Source organism: Grammomys surdaster, unplaced genomic scaffold, assembly GCF_004785775.1.
Source record: "Grammomys surdaster isolate TR1022 unplaced genomic scaffold, NIH_TR_1.0 165, whole genome shotgun sequence".
In the NCBI taxonomy this organism is placed as follows: Eukaryota; Metazoa; Chordata; class Mammalia; order Rodentia; family Muridae; genus Grammomys; species Grammomys surdaster.
The window spans coordinates 22,658,233-22,679,104 of NW_021604613.1; the positions used below are offsets into that span (position 1 = coordinate 22,658,233).

The 20,872-nt window shown below is 36.8% G+C and overlaps 1 protein-coding gene across 3 annotated transcripts in view; it reads right to left on the reverse strand.

The window, feature by feature from the left end:
* Ikzf2 (IKAROS family zinc finger 2) overlaps positions 1-20,872 on the reverse strand; it is a 141,868-nt gene that overhangs the window by 16,050 nt on the left and 104,946 nt on the right. For all 3 annotated transcript variants that reach the window (XM_028765610.1, XM_028765608.1, XM_028765609.1), the window contains exon 5: positions 20,112-20,279. In XM_028765610.1, coding sequence (XP_028621443.1) covers positions 20,112-20,279 — 168 coding nt within the window. The remainder of the gene's footprint in view (positions 1-20,111; positions 20,280-20,872) is intronic.

A 20,872-nucleotide genomic window follows, 5' to 3' on the forward strand; every position in this document is an offset into this window, starting at 1 on the left:
GTGAGAACAAGAATTACCCTCCAAGGTACTCTGAGTTGGATTATTAACAAGAACCACTGACGCACTGACTCGATAATGGCATCTTCCAAAGCATCTTGTATTATGGAAGAGATTTTTTTTCTTAATAGCCAGGAAGCCATTATTTCAATACAGATACTAAAATATACACTGTGATGTTTTGGGGTAACAACTGAAAAACTTATAGAAAAGAAAGGAAGAAAACCTTGTGGGCTGAGAGATGTTTTAAGACACGATCATCCATGTGACTGTCATGAGCACTTTGGTTCTTGGTTTGACACGGATCCTGAATAACAGTCACCAGTAAGTGGCTGGTGCCAGAGCCCTCGGCTCTGAAGGACAGTTTGAATCAGGCCAGTTAACCTCATTTGACTCCCTGAGGAATTACTTAGTTTTGCCTGTAGAACAAATAGAAGCCTCATCTTTCATAGTAAGAGCCTCACTGTTTTATACCTTATTCCTTACACCACCTTGCACACCCAGGTGATGACACCAGTCACGAGAGAAACTGTAGTACTGTACAAAGCAGAAGTGCTCACAGTTGCCTAACTTTTGCACTGCTGCTTAGAAAAACAACTAAGTCAAGTCTAAACCGTGGTTTCTATTCACTGAACACACTCATTAAAATAAATTATTAGAAAATGTATATTAAATACAGAATTTTTGACAAAAGCGATCTAAGGCAAGGTTTTAAATACTGGAGAAAAATTTCTACTTTTGAAAACTAGGTACTCATGGTTCTATTTCTGGGAAGTATCTGTTAATATAGGAGTAGGCATAGTCTTCTGTGAGAGTATTAACAGATAAAAAACTATTTTTAGACAAAAATAGTTTAAGTAGTATGTATCTACATGTAAACATATTGAAAGATGTGGCACTACCTAAAGATATTTTCATTTTCTATTACTATAGAAACGGATGACATTATACTGAATAGGTCTAAACAATTAATACTCATCAAACACTTGACATTGTACGTATAGACCATTGTGAAGCAGTTCAGTCACCTCCCATTATCCCTGCTGGTAGTTTTGATATGCTGGATCCTATGATGTCCTATGTGTTTTGCAAATACTTTCTTCACGTTACTCTAAGCATCCTTTATATAATGCCAACCTATGCTATGTTTCTAACCTATGTAACCTCCCGATTTACTCTACACAGTTAAAAGCATAAGGAAAAACGAGTATACTTTTGTCTGAGTTTTTTTTTCCTGTTGCTCTGATGACATGTCCAGACAGAAGCAACACAATGGAAGAAAGAGTTAATTTTCGCTCACAGTCCAGCCTGGCAGGGAACTTAAACAGCGGGTGGTCACATGCACCCCCCCAAACCAGGAACCAGACAGCAATGACCACCAGTGCTCACCATTCTTTCTCCTTTTTATGCACTCAAAGACCCAAACCCATGGAGTGATGCCACAGCATTTTAGCATGGATCTTACCACCTCAATGAACGTCATTAATGTATCCCTGAAGAGATTGACCTACTGTAGATGACCCCTCAAGATGGGGTCATTGCCCACTCTGTCAAGTGGAGAATTGACCTTAATTGTCACAACATTTTACTGACATAAACTCATTTCCTAGCATCCCTCTTTTTTTTTTTTTGAAGCCTATCTCACATGTTTTAGTTCTTCTCCCCTTTTACAAAATATTGGTCCTTCCTCTTCATCCAATCCTGTTGTCAGTAACATCAACAGAGATGTAAAAAAATTAACCTTTAAACTTGAGTTTCAGAAGTATAACCTCCTCAATTTCATCACCTCTTTATCTCCATTTTATGCCAATTAAACATGGGTGGCATACTGGATTTTGAAGTGCTATATTATAATACTATTCTATCTCAAGGATAGTTGCTCTGGAAATATTCTATGCCTTCTTTCACAGCTCTCATTTATTGAACACATATTTATCAAAAGGAACATTAGGTACCAATTCAGTGTTGAAACTGACTTGTGAAGTGCAGAACACATTCTCATAGATCTCATGTTTATATTACAGTTTGGTAAAAACTCAATTTACTAACAATGTACTACAGGTTGTGGTAGGTTTTGCAAAGTAAAAGAACAGAGTACTAGCATAATATATAGAATCTTTAGTATAAGACAGATTGGGAAAGTATGTCTGAAGTAGGAACATTTATTACAAGTAATGTTTGTGAGCCTGCATTTGGGTACTAAGAACCAAACTTGAGTCCTCTGGAATAACAGCAAATGCTCTTAACCACTGAATCACCTCTCTAGCATGTTTATTTTGTTATTTTTATTAATGATTTTTTTTGACCAGTTATCCATGTAAAGAAAAATATATGTAAAGAAAAACAAAAAAAACTAAGATTTGTTAATGAAATACATTATGCCCTTCCTGTCTGGCCACCACAATCTAATCATAATTCCCAAAGAAGTTTTTCAACAGTAGTGGTTCCACCTAGAAAGTGATTATATCCTATTTTAAGATGATGTATACATTTGTCTTTATCCATGAGGGTGAGAGATGATACATTACCTCTTGGTAAGTATCCAACGCCCCTCCCTCATAAACATCCTCTCAAGCCTCCTTTGATTTCAAATCACAAGAAAATTTCAAATTAATAGTATAAAAGTGGAAATGTCCATTATTAATGAAGATATTAATCAAATTATATTATGTTGCTGAACCCAATTCCATTTCAGTTCTTGTACAATTTTTAATTTTTCCTAGTTAACAGCTGCATTTTTAAACTCCTCTTTGTGGTCGTGTGTACAGTGTTCCTTCTCTCTCCTCACCAAAGTTTCCACATCTAGTAATAATGATTCTAAACATTCTGCTCCCTAACCATTCTCATGTCTATGCCATGCGTCCCTCCCTTCTTGCCTTCTCATCGTCAGGCATATTCCCAAATCACTAGAACCCACAGAGTTCTTAGATTATTGTGGAATTGTAGGCATGACACCGGTCGTTGTTTCTCTGACTGGCCTCCCTGATTTACTAAATCTTATGTGCTTCTTTCCCTTTCTTCAGTATAGGATTGGCAATAATTTCCCCTTACATTTTGAAGGCTTTTGTTCCACTGAAGTAATAATCTTTAGTTTATTTTAAATACTTGATATAAATGCGATTTTATTTGTAGCCTGCTTGCTGCAAAGCTCTTAATATCTATTTGTCTTTAGGGTATCACTGAAATATGAATTGTATGTCTTTAATTTAGAGTTTGATGCATGACCTTTAGCTCTTAAAATATATGTGCATCATACTTAATATTTATGAAAAGTTAAGACATATGTACACAGGATGTAATGTAAATATATGGCTATATACATGTTGTTATTAAAGTCTATGCCTCTAAACAAAAAGAGTCATAACTCTTTTTGAAAATATATATATATATATACATATATATATATAATTATTATTTAAAGATATATATAACATATTTGAAAATAGAGATATTTACTATTTTATTGATGTCATTGATAGAAAATAATATCCATTTCAACAAGGGCAATCAACTGCCCACTTACTGTGGTATATTTCTAGACTGTATTCCATTCTACTATCTCTGTCCATAAATCAGCAAATCAAGATTTACCATGATCTTTATTTATAAGATAACTGAAAGAATTCTATAAATGGATTACTAGCCAGTGTCAAACCAACATAAAAACTCTTGTACTAAATCCTATTTGACTGATATGTTATCTTTTTCTTATATTTCTAGAACCAAGCTAACAAGAGCTACTGTAGAGCATGATGGCTACAGTTTAACATATTTTTGAAAATTGCTAGGAGTGTAGGTCTTAAGCGTTCTAACCAGAAAAATTTGAATTTTCTTCAATAATTTTGTGTTGAATCTTTTATTGAAGATTTTTGCATCTATACTCAGTAGAATTGCTGCTATACAGTCTTTAGCTTTCATCATAGCTGTGACTGCCTCGCAGACTGAACTCACTTGAATTCCTTTGGTACTACGCAATGGCACCAAATTAATTCACAGGTATCAATAACAAATGTTACCCTCTTTCCTCTCTGGAAGAGTTGATTTCTCAGGTGCTTTCCCTACGTACACTGCTTTTCTTCAAACAATTAGGAACTTCCCAGTGACATCATGTGGAATTTTTGGTTTGGGAAGGTTTTAAATTCCTCTTTCAATTTCCCAAGTAAATAAAGGTTAGCCAAAATATCTGGTTTTTCATGAATATAGTTTGATGAACTCCTTGAAAAGCAGAAATTTCATCACTTAACTGAATGCACTGATATAAAGTTATTTATGCTACTTCTGTATTTGCTTCCAGTGCGTCTAGACCTTAGACAGAAATTGTACTTTGAACCTGTGTGTGGTCATATATGCATTCCTCTCTTTAGTGTGGATTTATCTCTGCTCTTTTTCAGATGTCTCTTTTCATAAAATCAGCTTTTGCATTCATTAGCTTTCTTTCTTTCCTTCTGTTTTATACTTACTTATTTTTGTTTGTGTCCTTATTTTCCTACTTAATATATACTAAGTTTTAACTTGTTCTTTCTATATTGTTTAAGAAGGAAGCAGGATTATATTGTGAATTTTCTATTAGTGGGTTTTGGATCTCGTTGCCTTTCTTTTAAATGTTCCCATACATAGCTACACTGTTTAGAATCAATTTGGGCCTTTTGAAGTTTGCTTTTATGGTCTATGGAAGGCCCAGAGCATACTAAAATGGCCATGTTAGACTCTTTCAGATGCTACAGAAAGCAAGATCTTTTCACTTTGGTAGGTGATAATTAAGCATTCTGAGACTCTTGTCAACTCTAAAAGTATTTATCCTCTGCTCTCTGGTTGTTATTTTCTGAACTTCAGAAAAACCGATCGCCAGTTAGCCTAAAGGTCATGAGGACCACATGCAAATGTAATACCTCTTTCTTTTCAGCCTCCTATGCTTGCTCTCTGCCTCTTGTGTTCAGTTCAACTGCCTGGAACTAGTTGGGTTCTCTGGGTGAGAGACTGTATGGAAATTGCCTCAAAAACGTCAGCTGGAACAATTTATAGTCCTTGATATCTTTGTTTTTTGTCACTCAGGCATCAAAGTCCTACACTGCCTATTGTTCTGTGGAAAATTTAGTTAATAGACCTTGGATATTCTAGAGGATTATGGTGGGAAGGCAAATATGGCTCCAACACTCACCACAGTTGGAAGCAAAGGTTGCAGTTTTAACCGACGAATACTGAGAAGACATGCAAATAAATACCAAGAAGTTAGGCCCAGTCTGTACATTTTAGTGTCAATGCAGTTCAGGTAATTGGCACAAAGTTTCTCATAAGTATAATTCTAAGAAGATAAGTTATGACACCAAAGAGTCTTAGAGAGAAGACAATATGGCCAGCATTTTTAACGGCTTCAAAAGTTATTGTTTCTCTTTCCTTTAACATACAGTCCTTCTAGAAAAAAATCCTATAATAACAGACTCACTGACATAATCTGTTAGAGCTGTAAATACAAACTCCTAATCTGAGGAATGAATAGGAAACTGGAAATTTAGAAAACTAGGTGAAATACAACAAAGGTTTGAATTGGCCTGCAATTTAGCAGTGTTTTCCCTGTCTGTCTTGATAAGGAATTAGAAAAAATTAGCTGTTCCTGTGGATATGAACCCCCTTAACTTAACCTAAAAATAAGAACAAGCCAAAAAAAGGCCCCATAAAGGGTTTTGAAACAAGAATGTTACCTGTAGGTTTATGAGGTGTCATGAAGGCATATATAGCCCAATAAAGTCTTCACTTATATTTTCTTGAAATTGTTTAGCTCAGTAGTTTTTCTAGTGAATATATAAAACACATTGCAATCTACTAATACATTGGTAAATGTGTCATTATTTATACTGATGTATTTCTACATAGGTAGAAACATACAAAAATAATATCTATTATGCAGAAAATACATTTACCATTTCAAGATGGACACAATCAGAGAGAGAGCATTAATTAGATATTATATTTATGTTCTTTTAGTAAAACTGAATATATCCAATTATAAATACTTTTCAGAATAGAAGTTTTCTTGATAATTGGAATGAAAATGGAAGATAACTTGATAATTGCTTGCAGAGTTATAAATTAACCCAAAGAAAATCATCAACATGGTACAAATGGTTATACTTTGTTTGAATTAGTGGTCTGCTGTCTGGACTCTGCACATAAACAATTTTAAGTTTCTTGTGCATTGCATATGTGTGTGTGAGAGAGAGTTGTGTGCATGCAGAGGCCCTAAGGTTAATGTCCACTGTCTGCCTTTGTTGTTCTTCCACCTCATTCATTCACTCATGCATTTGTTCGTTAATTCATTCATTCATTCATTTGAGACAGAATTTCTCAGTGAACCCATGCTTCTCTGTTTTCATCATTTGCAGTCATCCAGGCAGCCGCTGGGACCCGCCCATCTCTGTACTCACTCTCATTGATGGTGTTCTAGGCAGCACAAGCCTCTAAAGTTTAGATGAAGGAGTAGAAACTCTGAAGTCAGATTCTCCTGCTTGTGCACCTAACACTTCACACATGGACCCATCTCTCTAGTCCCCAGTTTTAGGGTTTTCATGCCTCTATCCTGACATAACAGACTAAAAGAGGCTTTTGTAAATTTATACTCACCCTATGAGACAGGCCTTTTCCTACACAGACACTAACAGCGAATGCTGTTTCTAAAATATTATACTTTCCACTAAGGTGCTAAAGGAAGTTGCTCAGGAAGCCCATATGAGACATTCTGTCACAGAGGAACACAATAATATTCCATCTCACAAGAGACAACGTATTCTACTTGCTCAGTTTCACCGGTGTTTATCACACTCCATCCATTCAATGACAAGGTTACTTTGAAGTGTGGTTTCAGTCATTGTTTTAGTATAACAGAGTCCTCTGTAAATACCACTCTGGAAGAGGAATTGAATGACTGTGGTCCACGCAGTTCCTAGGTCTGGGAACTGAGTTGTACCCATGAAGGCATACAGTCACATTTCTATATACCAGCATTATTTAATTATGAGATGAAGACATTGCCTCTTCTGATTTTATATGCTCTCAAAAAATTCTAAATGTTTCTTGGGGCCTGACCATGAAATAAACTGTTGGATACTTATATTAGCCTGAAAGTTACAAAGATAATAAAGACGCAAAGTGAACCAAGAAAGCCTGGATATTTCTATGCTGAACAGTAGAACTTGTTTTTCTTTTTAATTTTCATTCGTGAAAGTGAACAAGAACTAAATAATTCTAGCTATTTGTATGCTATTTTTAAAAACTATTTATGTCACTTACTTACTTATCAACTATGTCTCAGCACTATAACTTTCTCATCAACTTACTCAGCCTGTGTATATAACTGCTAGTCATGCTTCAACCCATTTGTAATAAATATCTAACAAACATTTTTGTTGTTGTTGAGATTTCTGATTTTATCTTCAAGTGGTCAGAAAGAGTCTTTCCTGTCTATTATTTATTCTATCAGATACTTTAAAATATTGCCTGACACAGAATACTTTAGAAATGCTCACATCTTCCCATCCCCAAAACCCTAAATCTGTATAAGTATTGATGACTTTAGACATTTTTGAATACAATGATTAAGTGCTTTAGAAATGAAACAGGTCTATACCTAAAAAATGAGCTATTTTTTTCCTCAGAGAATCCCTGTTATATTAAATCATGTCAGAATAATTAGATGTCAGTCAAAATTTCTCTCTCCAGGAAGTTTACTAGTGTGGTTGTAGGTTGCAGAGAAGAATGTTAAATGTTTAAATAGGTATATGAGAGGTATATTTAAGTTAGGTTGTTTCACATGTGCATGTGAATGTGTGTGTGTGTGTGTGTGTCTGTGTCTGTGTGTGTCTGTGTGTGTATGTATGTGTATGAAAGGTTTGAGTGTGTATGTTTAGAGACCTTATAACCAGACAGGGATCAAAGAAAGAACATTTATGTAACTCAATGTTTTTCCCAATTACTGCAAACATGCTTTTCTATTTTGACAACTAATAATTTCCCCAATAAATAGTCTGTGCATATGTTTTGGAAAAATGCCTAATAATGAACAGGCCCAGGGTGCTCTCATTGATGTCCTTTTTATTTTAATGTAGGACCTGATGATGTTTAAGAATTATTCTTCCTTCATCTCTCTATCAATGTGTATTGTGTGCATCTTTTCTGCATGATGGATATGATGGATGACAAGGTAGACATTGTCCCTGCATTTAAAAAGCTAAGTCTTATCATTCCAACATTTCCATTGGTACTAATGTTAATAACACCAGCTTCCAAATTCAGCTGACAGCCTTACAAGAGACTCAACCAGCAGGGGGAAATGACACCTACAAGGGCAGGTGGTTCATGAGCTGGGGTATGGTGCATAGGTGGGCCAACTGCCCAGCATGCATCAGACTCTAGCTCCAATCACCAGCACCACCAAATGAAACCAAAACCCAAACCCCCAAATAAAAGCAGAACAATCATACAAACTTGGAAACTAAGTCTGAGTGGAGCCTTTGAAACTAAACAAATCAGACTTCTGGAAGATAAAGAAAATAACTTTTTCTTTTTTGCCCACTGTGAAGAAGAATTGACATAACTCAATAAAAGTAGACTCATGTAAGATTTTCAGAAAATTCCAAATTTTATATTTTTGTTCAAGAGACAACGTTCCCCAGATTCCTTGCACTGATTGCCTGAATTAGGAAGCAAGAATGAACTGAACTGCACTCTGTAAACTACTCTTGGAACTCTAGTACCTGCATTCCTCATTATTACATAAAATGTCTTATTTTATTGTTTATTTTTGATTTCTCAATGAATTACTTAAGCAACAAATAGATACACAAGTTTAGATATCCCAAATGTTACAGCTGTTTAAAACAGACACACGTAAGTGTCAAAATATCCTACTATTCCTAATCATAAGGAGTTTGGAGGGATGTACATATTTTCGTCATAGTTGTAGTATAAATTGTTTCACTGACTCGTGAAGGTGAGAAAACAAGCTACAGAAACTCCAAAGGTACAAAAAACGATAATACAGCAAGGAGGGACTCAAGTACAATTTAAGAAAGAAGGAGACAGAGTTGATATTTTTCATTATTATACATATATGAAACCTACAGCGAAGGAACAACAATAGGAAACCAATTAAGAACTTTCGAGACTTTTTTTTAATAACGAATAAATAATTTAATCATAGAAATTTTCCCTTTGATGAAACTTCTATTTTTCTTCATGTGGGAACAGTGTGTGCACATGCACTCTCAGAATCCAGGGCACAACCTCCGTGGTGCTCCTTAGGAGCCATTTTTTTCTCTTAGGACAGGGTGTCCCACTGGGATGCAGAACTCACTGATCAGGACAGGATGTGTGATGAGCCCCATGGATATTCCTGTCCATGCTGTCACACCTAACTTTTTATATGGGTTCCAGAACTCTTACATTCTATACCACGTGAGCTGAATCCATGGCCCATGGAATTTCTGTTCTTAAACTGCTCTTTCTTGTCTCATGCTGAAGTACTATAATAACCAACTGTACATGAAAGCAATACACTTGGAAAACACAGATGTCCAAAAAGCATTTGTCTAAAAGCAGGTAAGTTGATATCATTTAAGTCATTATATAATGTGTGAAAGTGTGTGTGTGTGTGTGTCTGTTTGTGTCTGTGTATGCACACATTCAAATTCTAGTCTTAAGACAGACCCTGTATGAATCCTAGGTTAACCGTGTTGCACTTTATTGGGATACCACTGACTGATGATTTATGCCATGTAAATCATGATTTACATGGTTAGAATGAACTCTATACTGTGTGTTTATTTGCTTGATTTTTCTTCTAAGACAGAAATAGCTGTAGATGAAGAAGGTCTTTGACTACTGTGCTCAAGTAAGGAAAATACAGCATGGAGGTTAGCTACAAAAATCAATCAATCAATCAATCGTCTTAAATAATCCCCACTATGGTGTTTCATGAGTTGAGACTGGTGTGAAGCCTCTCAACTTCTGTTTGAATCTTTCATGAAGATTTGGTGTTGCCGGGAAAATGAAAAAGGGTAACTAGTTAGGGTTAAGAGTATCTGTGACAGCATCCACAGAAGCTCAAAACTGCTAGCAATCCCTGGAAGAAGATCAGTGTTTGCAGAGTATTCAGAACAATGGCAAAGTGGTCCATGAGTCCTTCTGGTTTCTCTAGAGCTCCTAAGACCAGAGAAAGGAAGGGAGGAACAGGATCCAAGTTGATATAACAAATGTGTTTACACTAAAATGAGACGAAAATAGCTTCAGGAGATGAAAATGTACCACGGAAGAAACTTCTCATGAATACTTTTTTCTAAAAATGTACAGGAAGGTTCAAAGTAGCATAACTACTTCTACCTGTAAGACAGGGTTGCATGTGCTGATAAAGTTAGGACTTGTTTTATAAAGAGGTATGAGGTGAAGTAGATAGACAGTGATTATTACCATAGGTGGGAAAAGAGGAGTTTGACTTGGTCAACTTTGACAGATTGTAATATCAGCTGCTGCGACCCAAAGTGGCTTTTATCTGGTGATCACAGCCTTCTGTCGGGAAAAGCAACCAAATCGCATCCCCTCTCCTCTGTGCAGAGGGCAGAGAGGCACTGGGGTGTCATTATCAGGGCTGGATGGGTGGATTCCGCACTCCATGGTTATGCAAAGTATGTGTGCAACTGATACTGTTTGTGTGATTATCAGTGTAATTCCGTTCTATCAACCAACCCCAGAAAGGAAAGGAGGGGGCAAGGGTGGGGAAAGTTCACACTTGGGAGATGACCTAGAAAATAGGCCAGGTGCTGGCCTAAGATCAGTTTCAAGGAGTGCTGTTTATAGGAAACCTGGAGGACAATTTAGAGTATCTTTAAAACAGACTGTCCATAAATACAAGTTGTACTAGCTGGAGTTATTTAATCTAATGTGACTATCATATTGACCACTGCATTTGTGCTTTAAAGAATGAAGTCTTTTGGGCTGAAACACTGGCTAAGTTGGCAAAGTACTCAGGAGCAATAGGATCTGAGTTCACATCCCCACTATGTATGGAATAAGCCAGGAATGGCAGTGTATGTCTGTAAGCATACTGCTGCTGGTTGGTGTGATGGCAGAAATAAGTGGATCCCCAGGACAAGCTGCATAGCCAGTCTATCCTAATCAGCGACCTTAGGTCCCAGTGCATACTTATATTTACACACACACACACACACACACACACACACACATGCACAAACGAATACAGAAGAGAGAGAATCAGAATGAATTATGTTTGACATAGTCAATACACTGTTTCATATGAGATTTATAATTAGAGCAATTGGCATGGTATCTTTAGCAACATAGACAAAGTTGGGTCCTTTCCATCCAAGCCAGATAATACTACTTCAGAATATTTGAGAACTGTAAGTAAGTAGAAAAGGCCAAATGTTTTATCCAATTCTCTGAGGACAAGGAGCCTATACCTTTAAAATACCAGTGGATTCCTTTACCAGAGGAAAATGTGCAAATATATTCAAAGGGAATACAAGTCATAAGACTTAATTCCAGAAGGATTTCTCATAATAAAGATGTAATTATACAATTTTTACAAATGAGATAGTTTTTACTGGGAAATTAGTTAGGTTTTAAAAATCATTGCACTATTTGCTTTTTTAAAAAAATCATTTTATTTCAATCATTGGATTTAATCATTGGAAAAAACAAATAACGGATGATTCTGCTTTTGTGTGGTGTGTGTGTGTATCACATAGCTCTTAAAATAACAAGGACATGAGTAATCAAGACAGCTCTTCATTGGAAATTTTTCAAATGTACAATAGGGAGGAAGATGTTTTAACAGATGGGCATTTGTGTAGCACATCTGGTCTGGTTCCCTTTTATAGGACAAAATTGCTTTAAACCAACAATTAGACATAAATAACAAATTTCTTGAGCTAAAAAATGTCAAATATTGGGAGGTCATAAAGCATTGTAAAAAAGAAATCTCCAACATTTTTAGAGTATTTAGAAATAAATTCAGTATTTATTTAGGCTTATTTGCCACAGTCATGTGATTTTAACACTGGAATGGTCTTCCAATTTCTGTAGACAGGGTAGGTTATGCTGAGGATATATAAGGCAAAGTAATTTTACAATTTATTTACTTTAAGAGATATGTACAAAGAGAATGATATGCTAAACAATTTTCAAGTGAATGTCAATATTTTACTTAGAATTTAATAAAAATGTGTTGCTGCAGACAAGAGTTGATTTCATTATTAATATGAGGATCAAATTCTGAATTAGGATATAATGCCTTTGCTGACCTGCTTTTTAATTTTTAACTCACATGTACGTTTGAAACATAACTCAGTGTCTGACCTAATGACATGTCAAGGAGTATTTTGATTTATATTTAGATTTCACTAGACAGTAATTAAATTTCCTTGAGCATTAACACTCTACTTTTTAAATGTTTTAAAGTGATTCCATTGTTTTAACAATCTCTCATAGTAATAAAAATCTATCACAGTCCATGGTCAAAGCTAATTTTTAAAATTTATTTTATATAAATGACAATTTTGCCTACCCTTATTTTATGCACAGTGTGCACTCTCGGTGCTCACAAACAACAGAATAGGACTTTGGATCCCCTTACAACTGAAGTTGTAGACAGCTGAGAGCTACCATGTGGGTACTGGGAATTGAACCTGGGTCCTCTGTAAGAACAGCCAGTAACATTAACCACTGATGTATTTCTCCAGCTCCAATAGTACATTTTTCATATAGCATAAAATATTACTGACTCTGTGAGGGAATACTTACTATTTATTTTTACTTTGTGACTTATAAAATATGTTTTGTAAACAGGCATATACACACACATACACATATATAATAATTTTTTTAAAAAACTTTTTGCATTTCCCTTTCTACTTATTTATTTATTTATCTATTTTTAAATTAAGACTATGTGTGGGTCTATGTGTGGGCATCTATACAAAAATATTGAAGTATGAACTATAAATATATATATACACAAATATATACATATATATATTTATATATGTATATATTTGTATATATATATATATATATATACAATTCTAGTTCTTATCATATTTTGAAAAAATAACAGGTGTGTTAGGTATTTTTATTTAATAAGGATTTAACTGCAATACTATTTCCATAAATTACTGGATGTATTAGCTAAACAGACAAAATACAGAACAGTCAACATGCCGTTTAGTATCTACAAAGAAAAGAGTTACAATAATTTGTTAAAATGAAAATCTAAGCACAAAAGTAATACAAATTGTTTTTGATGTAGGAGTACTGGCACCTGAGTTGATACTAAACAAATAAAAATTATGCTACAATATAATTATAGACACATACACACACATACATATATACACATACATATATGGTATTTATATATAAGGATGCCTATATGGTAAATCTCAAGATTTCTTGAGAGCAAGAGCTTAAGACTGGACCAGCATCTTTAATTCTTCTACAACTCCATATAATATAAATGTGGAACATCTTTTTCAAAGAATAGCTCAGTTCTCAGTGCACTGAAAACTTGTCCTTGATCTTTAGCTAATGGACAACACATGGCAGTTCTTCATTGCTCCCTTTTCTTTTCTGTATTTCTTTTTCTTTTGTTGAAAAGAAATTATGTGTATGGGTGTTTTGCCTACATGCATGTTTGTGTTCTGTGTACATACAGTGCTCTCAGAAACCATTAAGATAGAGTTGATTCCATGGGACAAGGACTACAGATTTGAACTTGGGTCCTCCAGGAGAGCAACAAGTGCTTTTAAGGACTGCTCCAACTCTCCAGCCCCTTCCTTCACTCTAGTTGTAGCATGTGAATTTCTGAGTAAATCATCCATCCCTGTTAGATCTGGGGAGCAGTGGGGGACAGAGATACAAGACGGGCACTGTGGAAATCTTTGTTTAATATTTGCTACATAATCTCTTTAGAAGGTCAAAAAAACCCGGAAAAGCTAAAAAACCCAAGTTTAGAAGACCAGGGAGTGCTCTTTTAGGCTAGGCCACAGGCTGCAGAGTTAACACCTCACACTCAGCATCATCTAAGAGCAGCCCAGGAAGACTGAGAAGATGAAGGAAATAACTTGACAAACTGACATAGCTCAATTATAGCAACCACATACTGGAGGTCAAATGCTGGATTTACTGTTTTACAGGGCACATGCCTGCACCACCTCCTTCCTTTCCTTTGTCACAGGTAGTAACGTCAGAGCATTGTATTAGGCAGCTCCTTACGTCACATAGCAGTAAAGAGCACACGGTTTGAATTCTCTCTCTGCCTCAGCCTCTTCCCCTACATGATAGGAATAACAGCAAGATATTCTCTTAGCTAAACACCTGTCACTATCCCTTCTGTTTCTCTTTTGACACAGTGATGAGTAACCCAAATGTTACTATCCTTTTAAGAGTTAAATATGGGCACTGGGAAGAAGGGTCAATAGCTAAAGTGCTCGCTGTGCAAGCACTAGGACCCAAGTCCCTAGAATCCAGACAGAATGACACAGTACTTCGCGTTTATAACCTAAAGGCTCCATCAGTGAGATGCAGGCAGACTTCTGAGCCAGCTGGCTGGCCTGGGACATGCAGCTGTGAGGAGCAGAGGAGAGACCCTGTCTCGAGCAAGGATAAAGGTGAGGATCAGCCCCCGAGGTTCTTCTTTGAGATGCACATGCCTGCCATGTCAGGGACACCATTGGAGTCACATACCCCTCACACCCACACACACAAGAGATAAGGATGACTGCAGCCTAACCTGTCATCGTCAGCTATATGCTTGCCTTTATAATCATATAGTCCCTCACATATTCAATTTCCAATCACTACAAAAAGAAAGATTTTTATTAAAATGAATTTCTCCACTTTGGAAAGAGTCAAAAGATGACCCAATTAAAATATTATTAGCCAATTGAACGGTGGACAAGGATACACATTACTGAAAAGTTATCAAAAGTTGAACAGAAAGTCTGATTGCTTCACAAAATCTTTAAACTCTTTAAAAAGCTGAAAAAATATTATTATAGATTAGGCATTATGGGTGTGGTTTGGGTTAAAAAAATCTAAACCTAAGCCCCACTCTGAAAGAAAGAAAGTAAGAGAGGGGAGTGAATGAGGAGAAAGAAAGAAAGAAAGAAAGAAAGAAAGAAAGAAAGAAAGAAAGAAAGAAAGGAAGAAAGAAAGAAAGAGGGAGGGAGGCCTGGCTTTATACCTCAAGAAGCAACATTAAGTATACACACACACACACACACACACTATTTATATGTCTTAATGCAAAGGCTTTTTCATTACAAGTATTCTCCCCATTACTAGAGTTGCTGATATGAATATCACTTCCTCATGTGAAAACAAAGTTTTAATTAAATACTCCATGGAGTGCTTAGTACAGGGCTGTGGCACGATCGGCCGTAAATGCTAGGTATTACTTATAATTACTCACTGTTGAGCCAGTGCTTAGCACATGACTATGCTGTATCCTTTAAAACATGTGAGCACCACACTGAAAAGTAGATTAAATGGTTCATACAAGACTTGACATACACATGTATATATAATACTACTGAGACTCTATGAATTCCAGACAATTTTTATGAGTTTCCTTTCTTAAAATAGAATATTTGTGACTGGAATATATAATGCTCACCAGTACTGGGCCTATTGCTACCAACTACTAACTGAAATCAATGTAGAAAAGTTTCAATTTATAACACAGGAGGGAGATCTGTGGTACTAATATCCAAGATGATTATTAACTACAGTAGAAGCAGTTGTTACTTAGCGAGGAGGACAGTAAAAGCTCTTCACACCAAGGATAATACCCATCAGAACGGAAATGAAATGAAAAGTCACTGTAAAGCACCAGTTCTTCAATGTGATGTCACCTCTTGGGCTTCCGTGGCCATTTCCTCGGCTTCTCTGCTTGGAGTGGTTTCTGCAGACAGTTACTTTCTACTTTTTCCTTGCCCTCACTTGGTTACAGTTAGTCAAGGTGAGGTATGGGAAGGACACGGGATGGTGGAGAGGCAGATTGTATGTGCCATGTCACAGGTTGGCCGAGGCTGCTTTTCTCCACTCCAGGACAACTACAGTCCTTTCTCCTTACTTTCCCTGCCTCCTGGGACCCTTGCCCTTCAGGCTAGTGGCAGGTATGACACACTGCAATAGTTCTTTCAGTGCCTTGGTGTATCATTAATTGTATTTGTTTCCCTTACGTCTAACCATACTCTTGCAAAGGTATGCCCATTAATGGCCTCCATTGAGTGCTGCACTGTTGTACCGTTAAGATCGGTAGAGCAAGCAAGAGTTATGGGAGGAGAAATGGCCTACAGCTGTACAGTCAGGTAAAACAGAAATCTGATCATTTGTTACTGCTGGTAGCATAGAATGAAAGGTGGCTAGGGTAAGGACTGGGAAGCTGTGGCATCTACATGCTATCACATGTATAGTAATGGGTAGAGAGAGGAAAGCTTCCTTGTGACAAAGGGCGTTTTAATGGCTCTAAGGGACACTGAAAATGAAAAGACAAAAGAAAAGCCTTCAATGCTCCAGTACACCAAAGGTGGAATCAGAGAGAATTTATCTGCTTTAAGGGATCATGGTTTCCGTAAACCTAGAGCAAATAAAGCTGAAGGCCACTCCCAACGTCTGATTTGTAGGTCTGAGGAAATGCACTGCTGTATAATATGAACAATACTCAAACTACTAATTCTTGGTCATGGGGTGAATCTATGAATCTATGGGTGAATACAGACATCTGGGAACCTATCAGAAAATGGAAAGACTATGAGTAGAAAAATCATGTCATATACCTATTACGTTGTGTAGTGTGGTGAACCAACACATAGGAGGGTCTGTGGACCAAGTGTGGACTTAATTACACTATAACACTCTAATCCAGTGTCATTCAAACTAAAGTCTTTGCCATAGCCACTCCCCTCAGGTGTGGAGCCAACGTGATTTCTTTGTAAAACAGCTCTTATCAACAGAGCTACTCAGAAGCAGTGTGTGCTCTCACCGCAGGGACAGCATACTTTCACACGCTAACCTTGTTAACTCTCATGATAAGAGTCTGGAGAAATCTTCATCTCCACCTACCCTGAGAAAACTAGTAGTGCGCGTGACACTGCGGCAACTGGACTTGGTGACCAGGAAGAAGCAAAGATCCATGAGTCCTAAGATAAATGCTAGAGGACCATGGATAAACTCCTCTAGAGTCTAAGGATATTCTGCACTGGTGAAATATTACGAGCCTAGTGGTCTGGGCTGACTGAAATAGAACTTCTATGCCTTGTGATAGATTTCTGTTACCTGCAGTTTTACAATCCTTGGTGGTCTCTTGATACTGGAAGTGGCAGAAGCTACACATGAATATGCTGCTTTGACATGTGCCTAAAGTGAGCTAGGCTGCCAGTTTTGAGAAGAGCCTGGAGCAAAAAGGGGCCTGCAATATACTCTCATGATGAAAATTATACTTTACAGTCTTGGCTTTTTAAGATCCAGCACATAACAATTATGTCTGGAAAAAGTCGCTGGAGAAAAGAGGTGCTCTATGACATCCTTGTCAGGTAAGGTTCAGATTGACAAGCTCTAATGGTTTTGTTATCAAGATCTTTGACCAATAGCTATTCTCAATTTTAAAAGCAGCTGTTAATTTGTTAGTAATGGTAATGATGCTAGCTCAAATCACACCCTATGAACTAAGTTTTGTCTGATAAATCATATCGTAACAGAAGATGGATATAATGGCATTTCACTGCTCAATGAACTTGGACCATGTAGTTGGAGAACAAAAGATGCTTCATGAGCAAGTGGTTCGGGTGTCCATGGTAACTGCTACTATACAATCTGTCCCTTCAACCTACATCAATCACATTGTGGCAGGTTATCAATAAAGCTAGTAGAGAAGGAAATGTGGGTCTAGTTTATAAATGAATTGCACAGCACTTGGTGCTAGCTATGACAATTGTAGTTTCAGGTTCACTTTCGAGACAAAATGGAAAAGAGATTCCTCAGCTGCCTGAATTGCACCAAGTCTTTTTGATTGTATACTGTGCAAAGAAGAGATAGCCTAAGGAAATGACACATCACATGGCTATATGGCTATCAAACAGACTGGTGATGCAGGTCTAGGGAGAGCTTTACAGATATAACCCTCAGAATTGAAAATATAAATATAGTAATATGACATCCCACACTTCTTAAATGAATCCACTATGGAGAAGGCTCCAAGTAACATGGACAAAGCTTCTTACAGACATCTGTTAAAGTCGTTACCTTACTACCCTAGTGTCTGCACATTGGACCCATTTTCAAATGCTAACAGGAGCAAGGATTGAAGCTATGAATTAAGCTACATGTACTCCCTCTCCCCTATAATTGATGCAGCTGCTACCACTGATGAGCTAAGTTTTTCAATACTGAGTCCCTGATATTCCCCAAGTGGTCAATCTGCCAGTAGTATCCTGTTGGTTATACCAGACTCCTTATAACATGGAGAAGGGGTAACTGAAAGATGTTTAAGGAGGACTTGCTATTCCTCCTTTAGCTGCTTCTTGAATGGAATTAGAAGAACTGACCAGTTACTGTGATATACCTAGACACAGTGTCTCCAACAACAACAACAAAAATTTGATGGAAAGAAATATAACAGACTCAAACCTACAGAATCCATTCACATTCCTCATCTTCCATCATCCATAATCAGCTGGCTAAGTGAAGCAGTAAAAGGACCCATCACTGGGAAGGCTCCTACATGGCTGCCATCGAGGCATGGCTGAGTGTGTTGTATGGATGCAGAACATGGCCTAAGATATCCTTTACATATGAGTCTAAGAACAAGAGTTAAGATGTTTACAATTATTGTATGAAGCCAAAGCAAAACGACATACTCATGAACTCTTATGAGGTCCAGAGTCCTTAGTTCAGTAACACTTCAATGAGTTAGAATATATAGGAAGCTGAAGGAAAAACCTGCATCTCTTAAAAATACACCTCAACTTATTATATTTTCATAATAAAATATACCACTGTAAGTGATAACTGGAATAGCATAATTTTCAAAAATATATGACTAGTGAATTATTATTCAGCTAGGAAATAAAGTAAAATATATTCTTAGAATATTTTTTTCATATGCACATTAATTTAGCTTTCATGGCTGTCCCAAATTTAACAGTTAATGTTTAATATTGATTTTTATAATTCATATTTATCTTAAAAATTAAGAACAGCCTTAGGGATAGCAAGAAGCTGTAAGGAGGATTGGTATGCTCCAGCATCCCCACACATTCCACGGTGTTATGCAATATACCATGTCAATTCACAGGAGAATATCACTTTCTCAGATCTTCACATTAAAACTAATATTCAACATGTCCTCATAGACAGCACATATACAGAATATTTTATTGTAATTTTCTACCTTTAATGTCCAGCAATGGCAATTCATGCTGAAATCGATTGAGATTCATTGAGATTTCTGATTCTTCATCCTCATTTATGTATTGATATTCTAGTATTTTTTTTAGCACATTAAACATTCTGGATAATTAAATCATGTACGAAGCAGATAAAATGTTAAGACCCTTCCTTTAGACTACACTTGGAAAGCTAGCAAAACAAGGAGAGTTAAAAATGAAATAAACTCCTTCAACAGGCCATTTTCTAATGAGTACAGAACTTTCAAGTTTAAAAAGAACCATATTTTATTTCTGACTGAGATCTAAGCCTGACTACTACTGAATTGATTAAGAAAGTCTACAGCTATCATGTTTCTAGATATTTCAGAAAGTAGGTGTAACACTCACTAGGCTCCAATAACCCTGGATCTAACATAATAACTGCATTGGTAATTATGAAACTTAAAAGTTAAAGAAAATTATGCTCTATTACAGTACACTCTTCAGTGGCAGTGGCTCTTTATTAAGTCTGTTGAATTATGAAGACCCATGTACATCCTCCAGATGCTACCAATACCAATAGACAGGCATTCAAGGCTCTCTCTGCCAAAGCTACATGCTACTTAATGTAATGCTGCAATGCTTTCGGGACTTTCGCTTTGACTTTGTGACACTTACCAGAGTGGGTCCTGAGGTGTCCCGTGAGGGCGTCCCTTCTTCTACAAGCATAGCTACAGAAAGGACATTTGAACGGCTTCTCTCCCGAGTGTAACTTTATGTGTCTCAGAAGGTTGCCCTTCTGGGTAAAAGAAGCTCCGCACTGGTTACAGTGGAAGGGCCGCTCACCTGCAGACAGAGTGGGAAAAACCAAACTGGTTATTATACGGGAGTGATTTGCCCTCCACAGTTAACCAGAGACAATTCCCCAAGGTTTACAATGACTATCTTCCATGTACCATGAAACCTTTCGTCTCTTAGAAGATCTCTCTGCTAATACTAACTTCTCACACTTCAAGTCAAGTAGTCATTTCCTCAAACTTGACAAGAGTTCTGGTATTGACCAGGAGTAAATAAAAGCACAGAACAGTGGCTGAGCAGCTAGCTGTCACCACTCAACTGACTATGCCTTTCATGCAGTACTTAAATCCTCACGGGCATGTTAACACAGAGGAAATATCAATTTAAACTTAGGGACGAAGAATGGAAGTCAACAAGAGCAAAGTATCTGATAATACGGACAGTGAGAATTGAACCTGGTCAGCCAGGGGATCCAAAACAGGCAGAAACAACACACAAGGCTTCAAAACTCATCAATGAAATCTCCAAACACAGATAATCTCCTGTTCTCTTGGACATGCCTGGCCATTAACAGTGAAACTTTTGGTGAAAATCCCCAGGATTTCTGAGAAAATCCAAAAAATATCATCATTTTTCCAGAT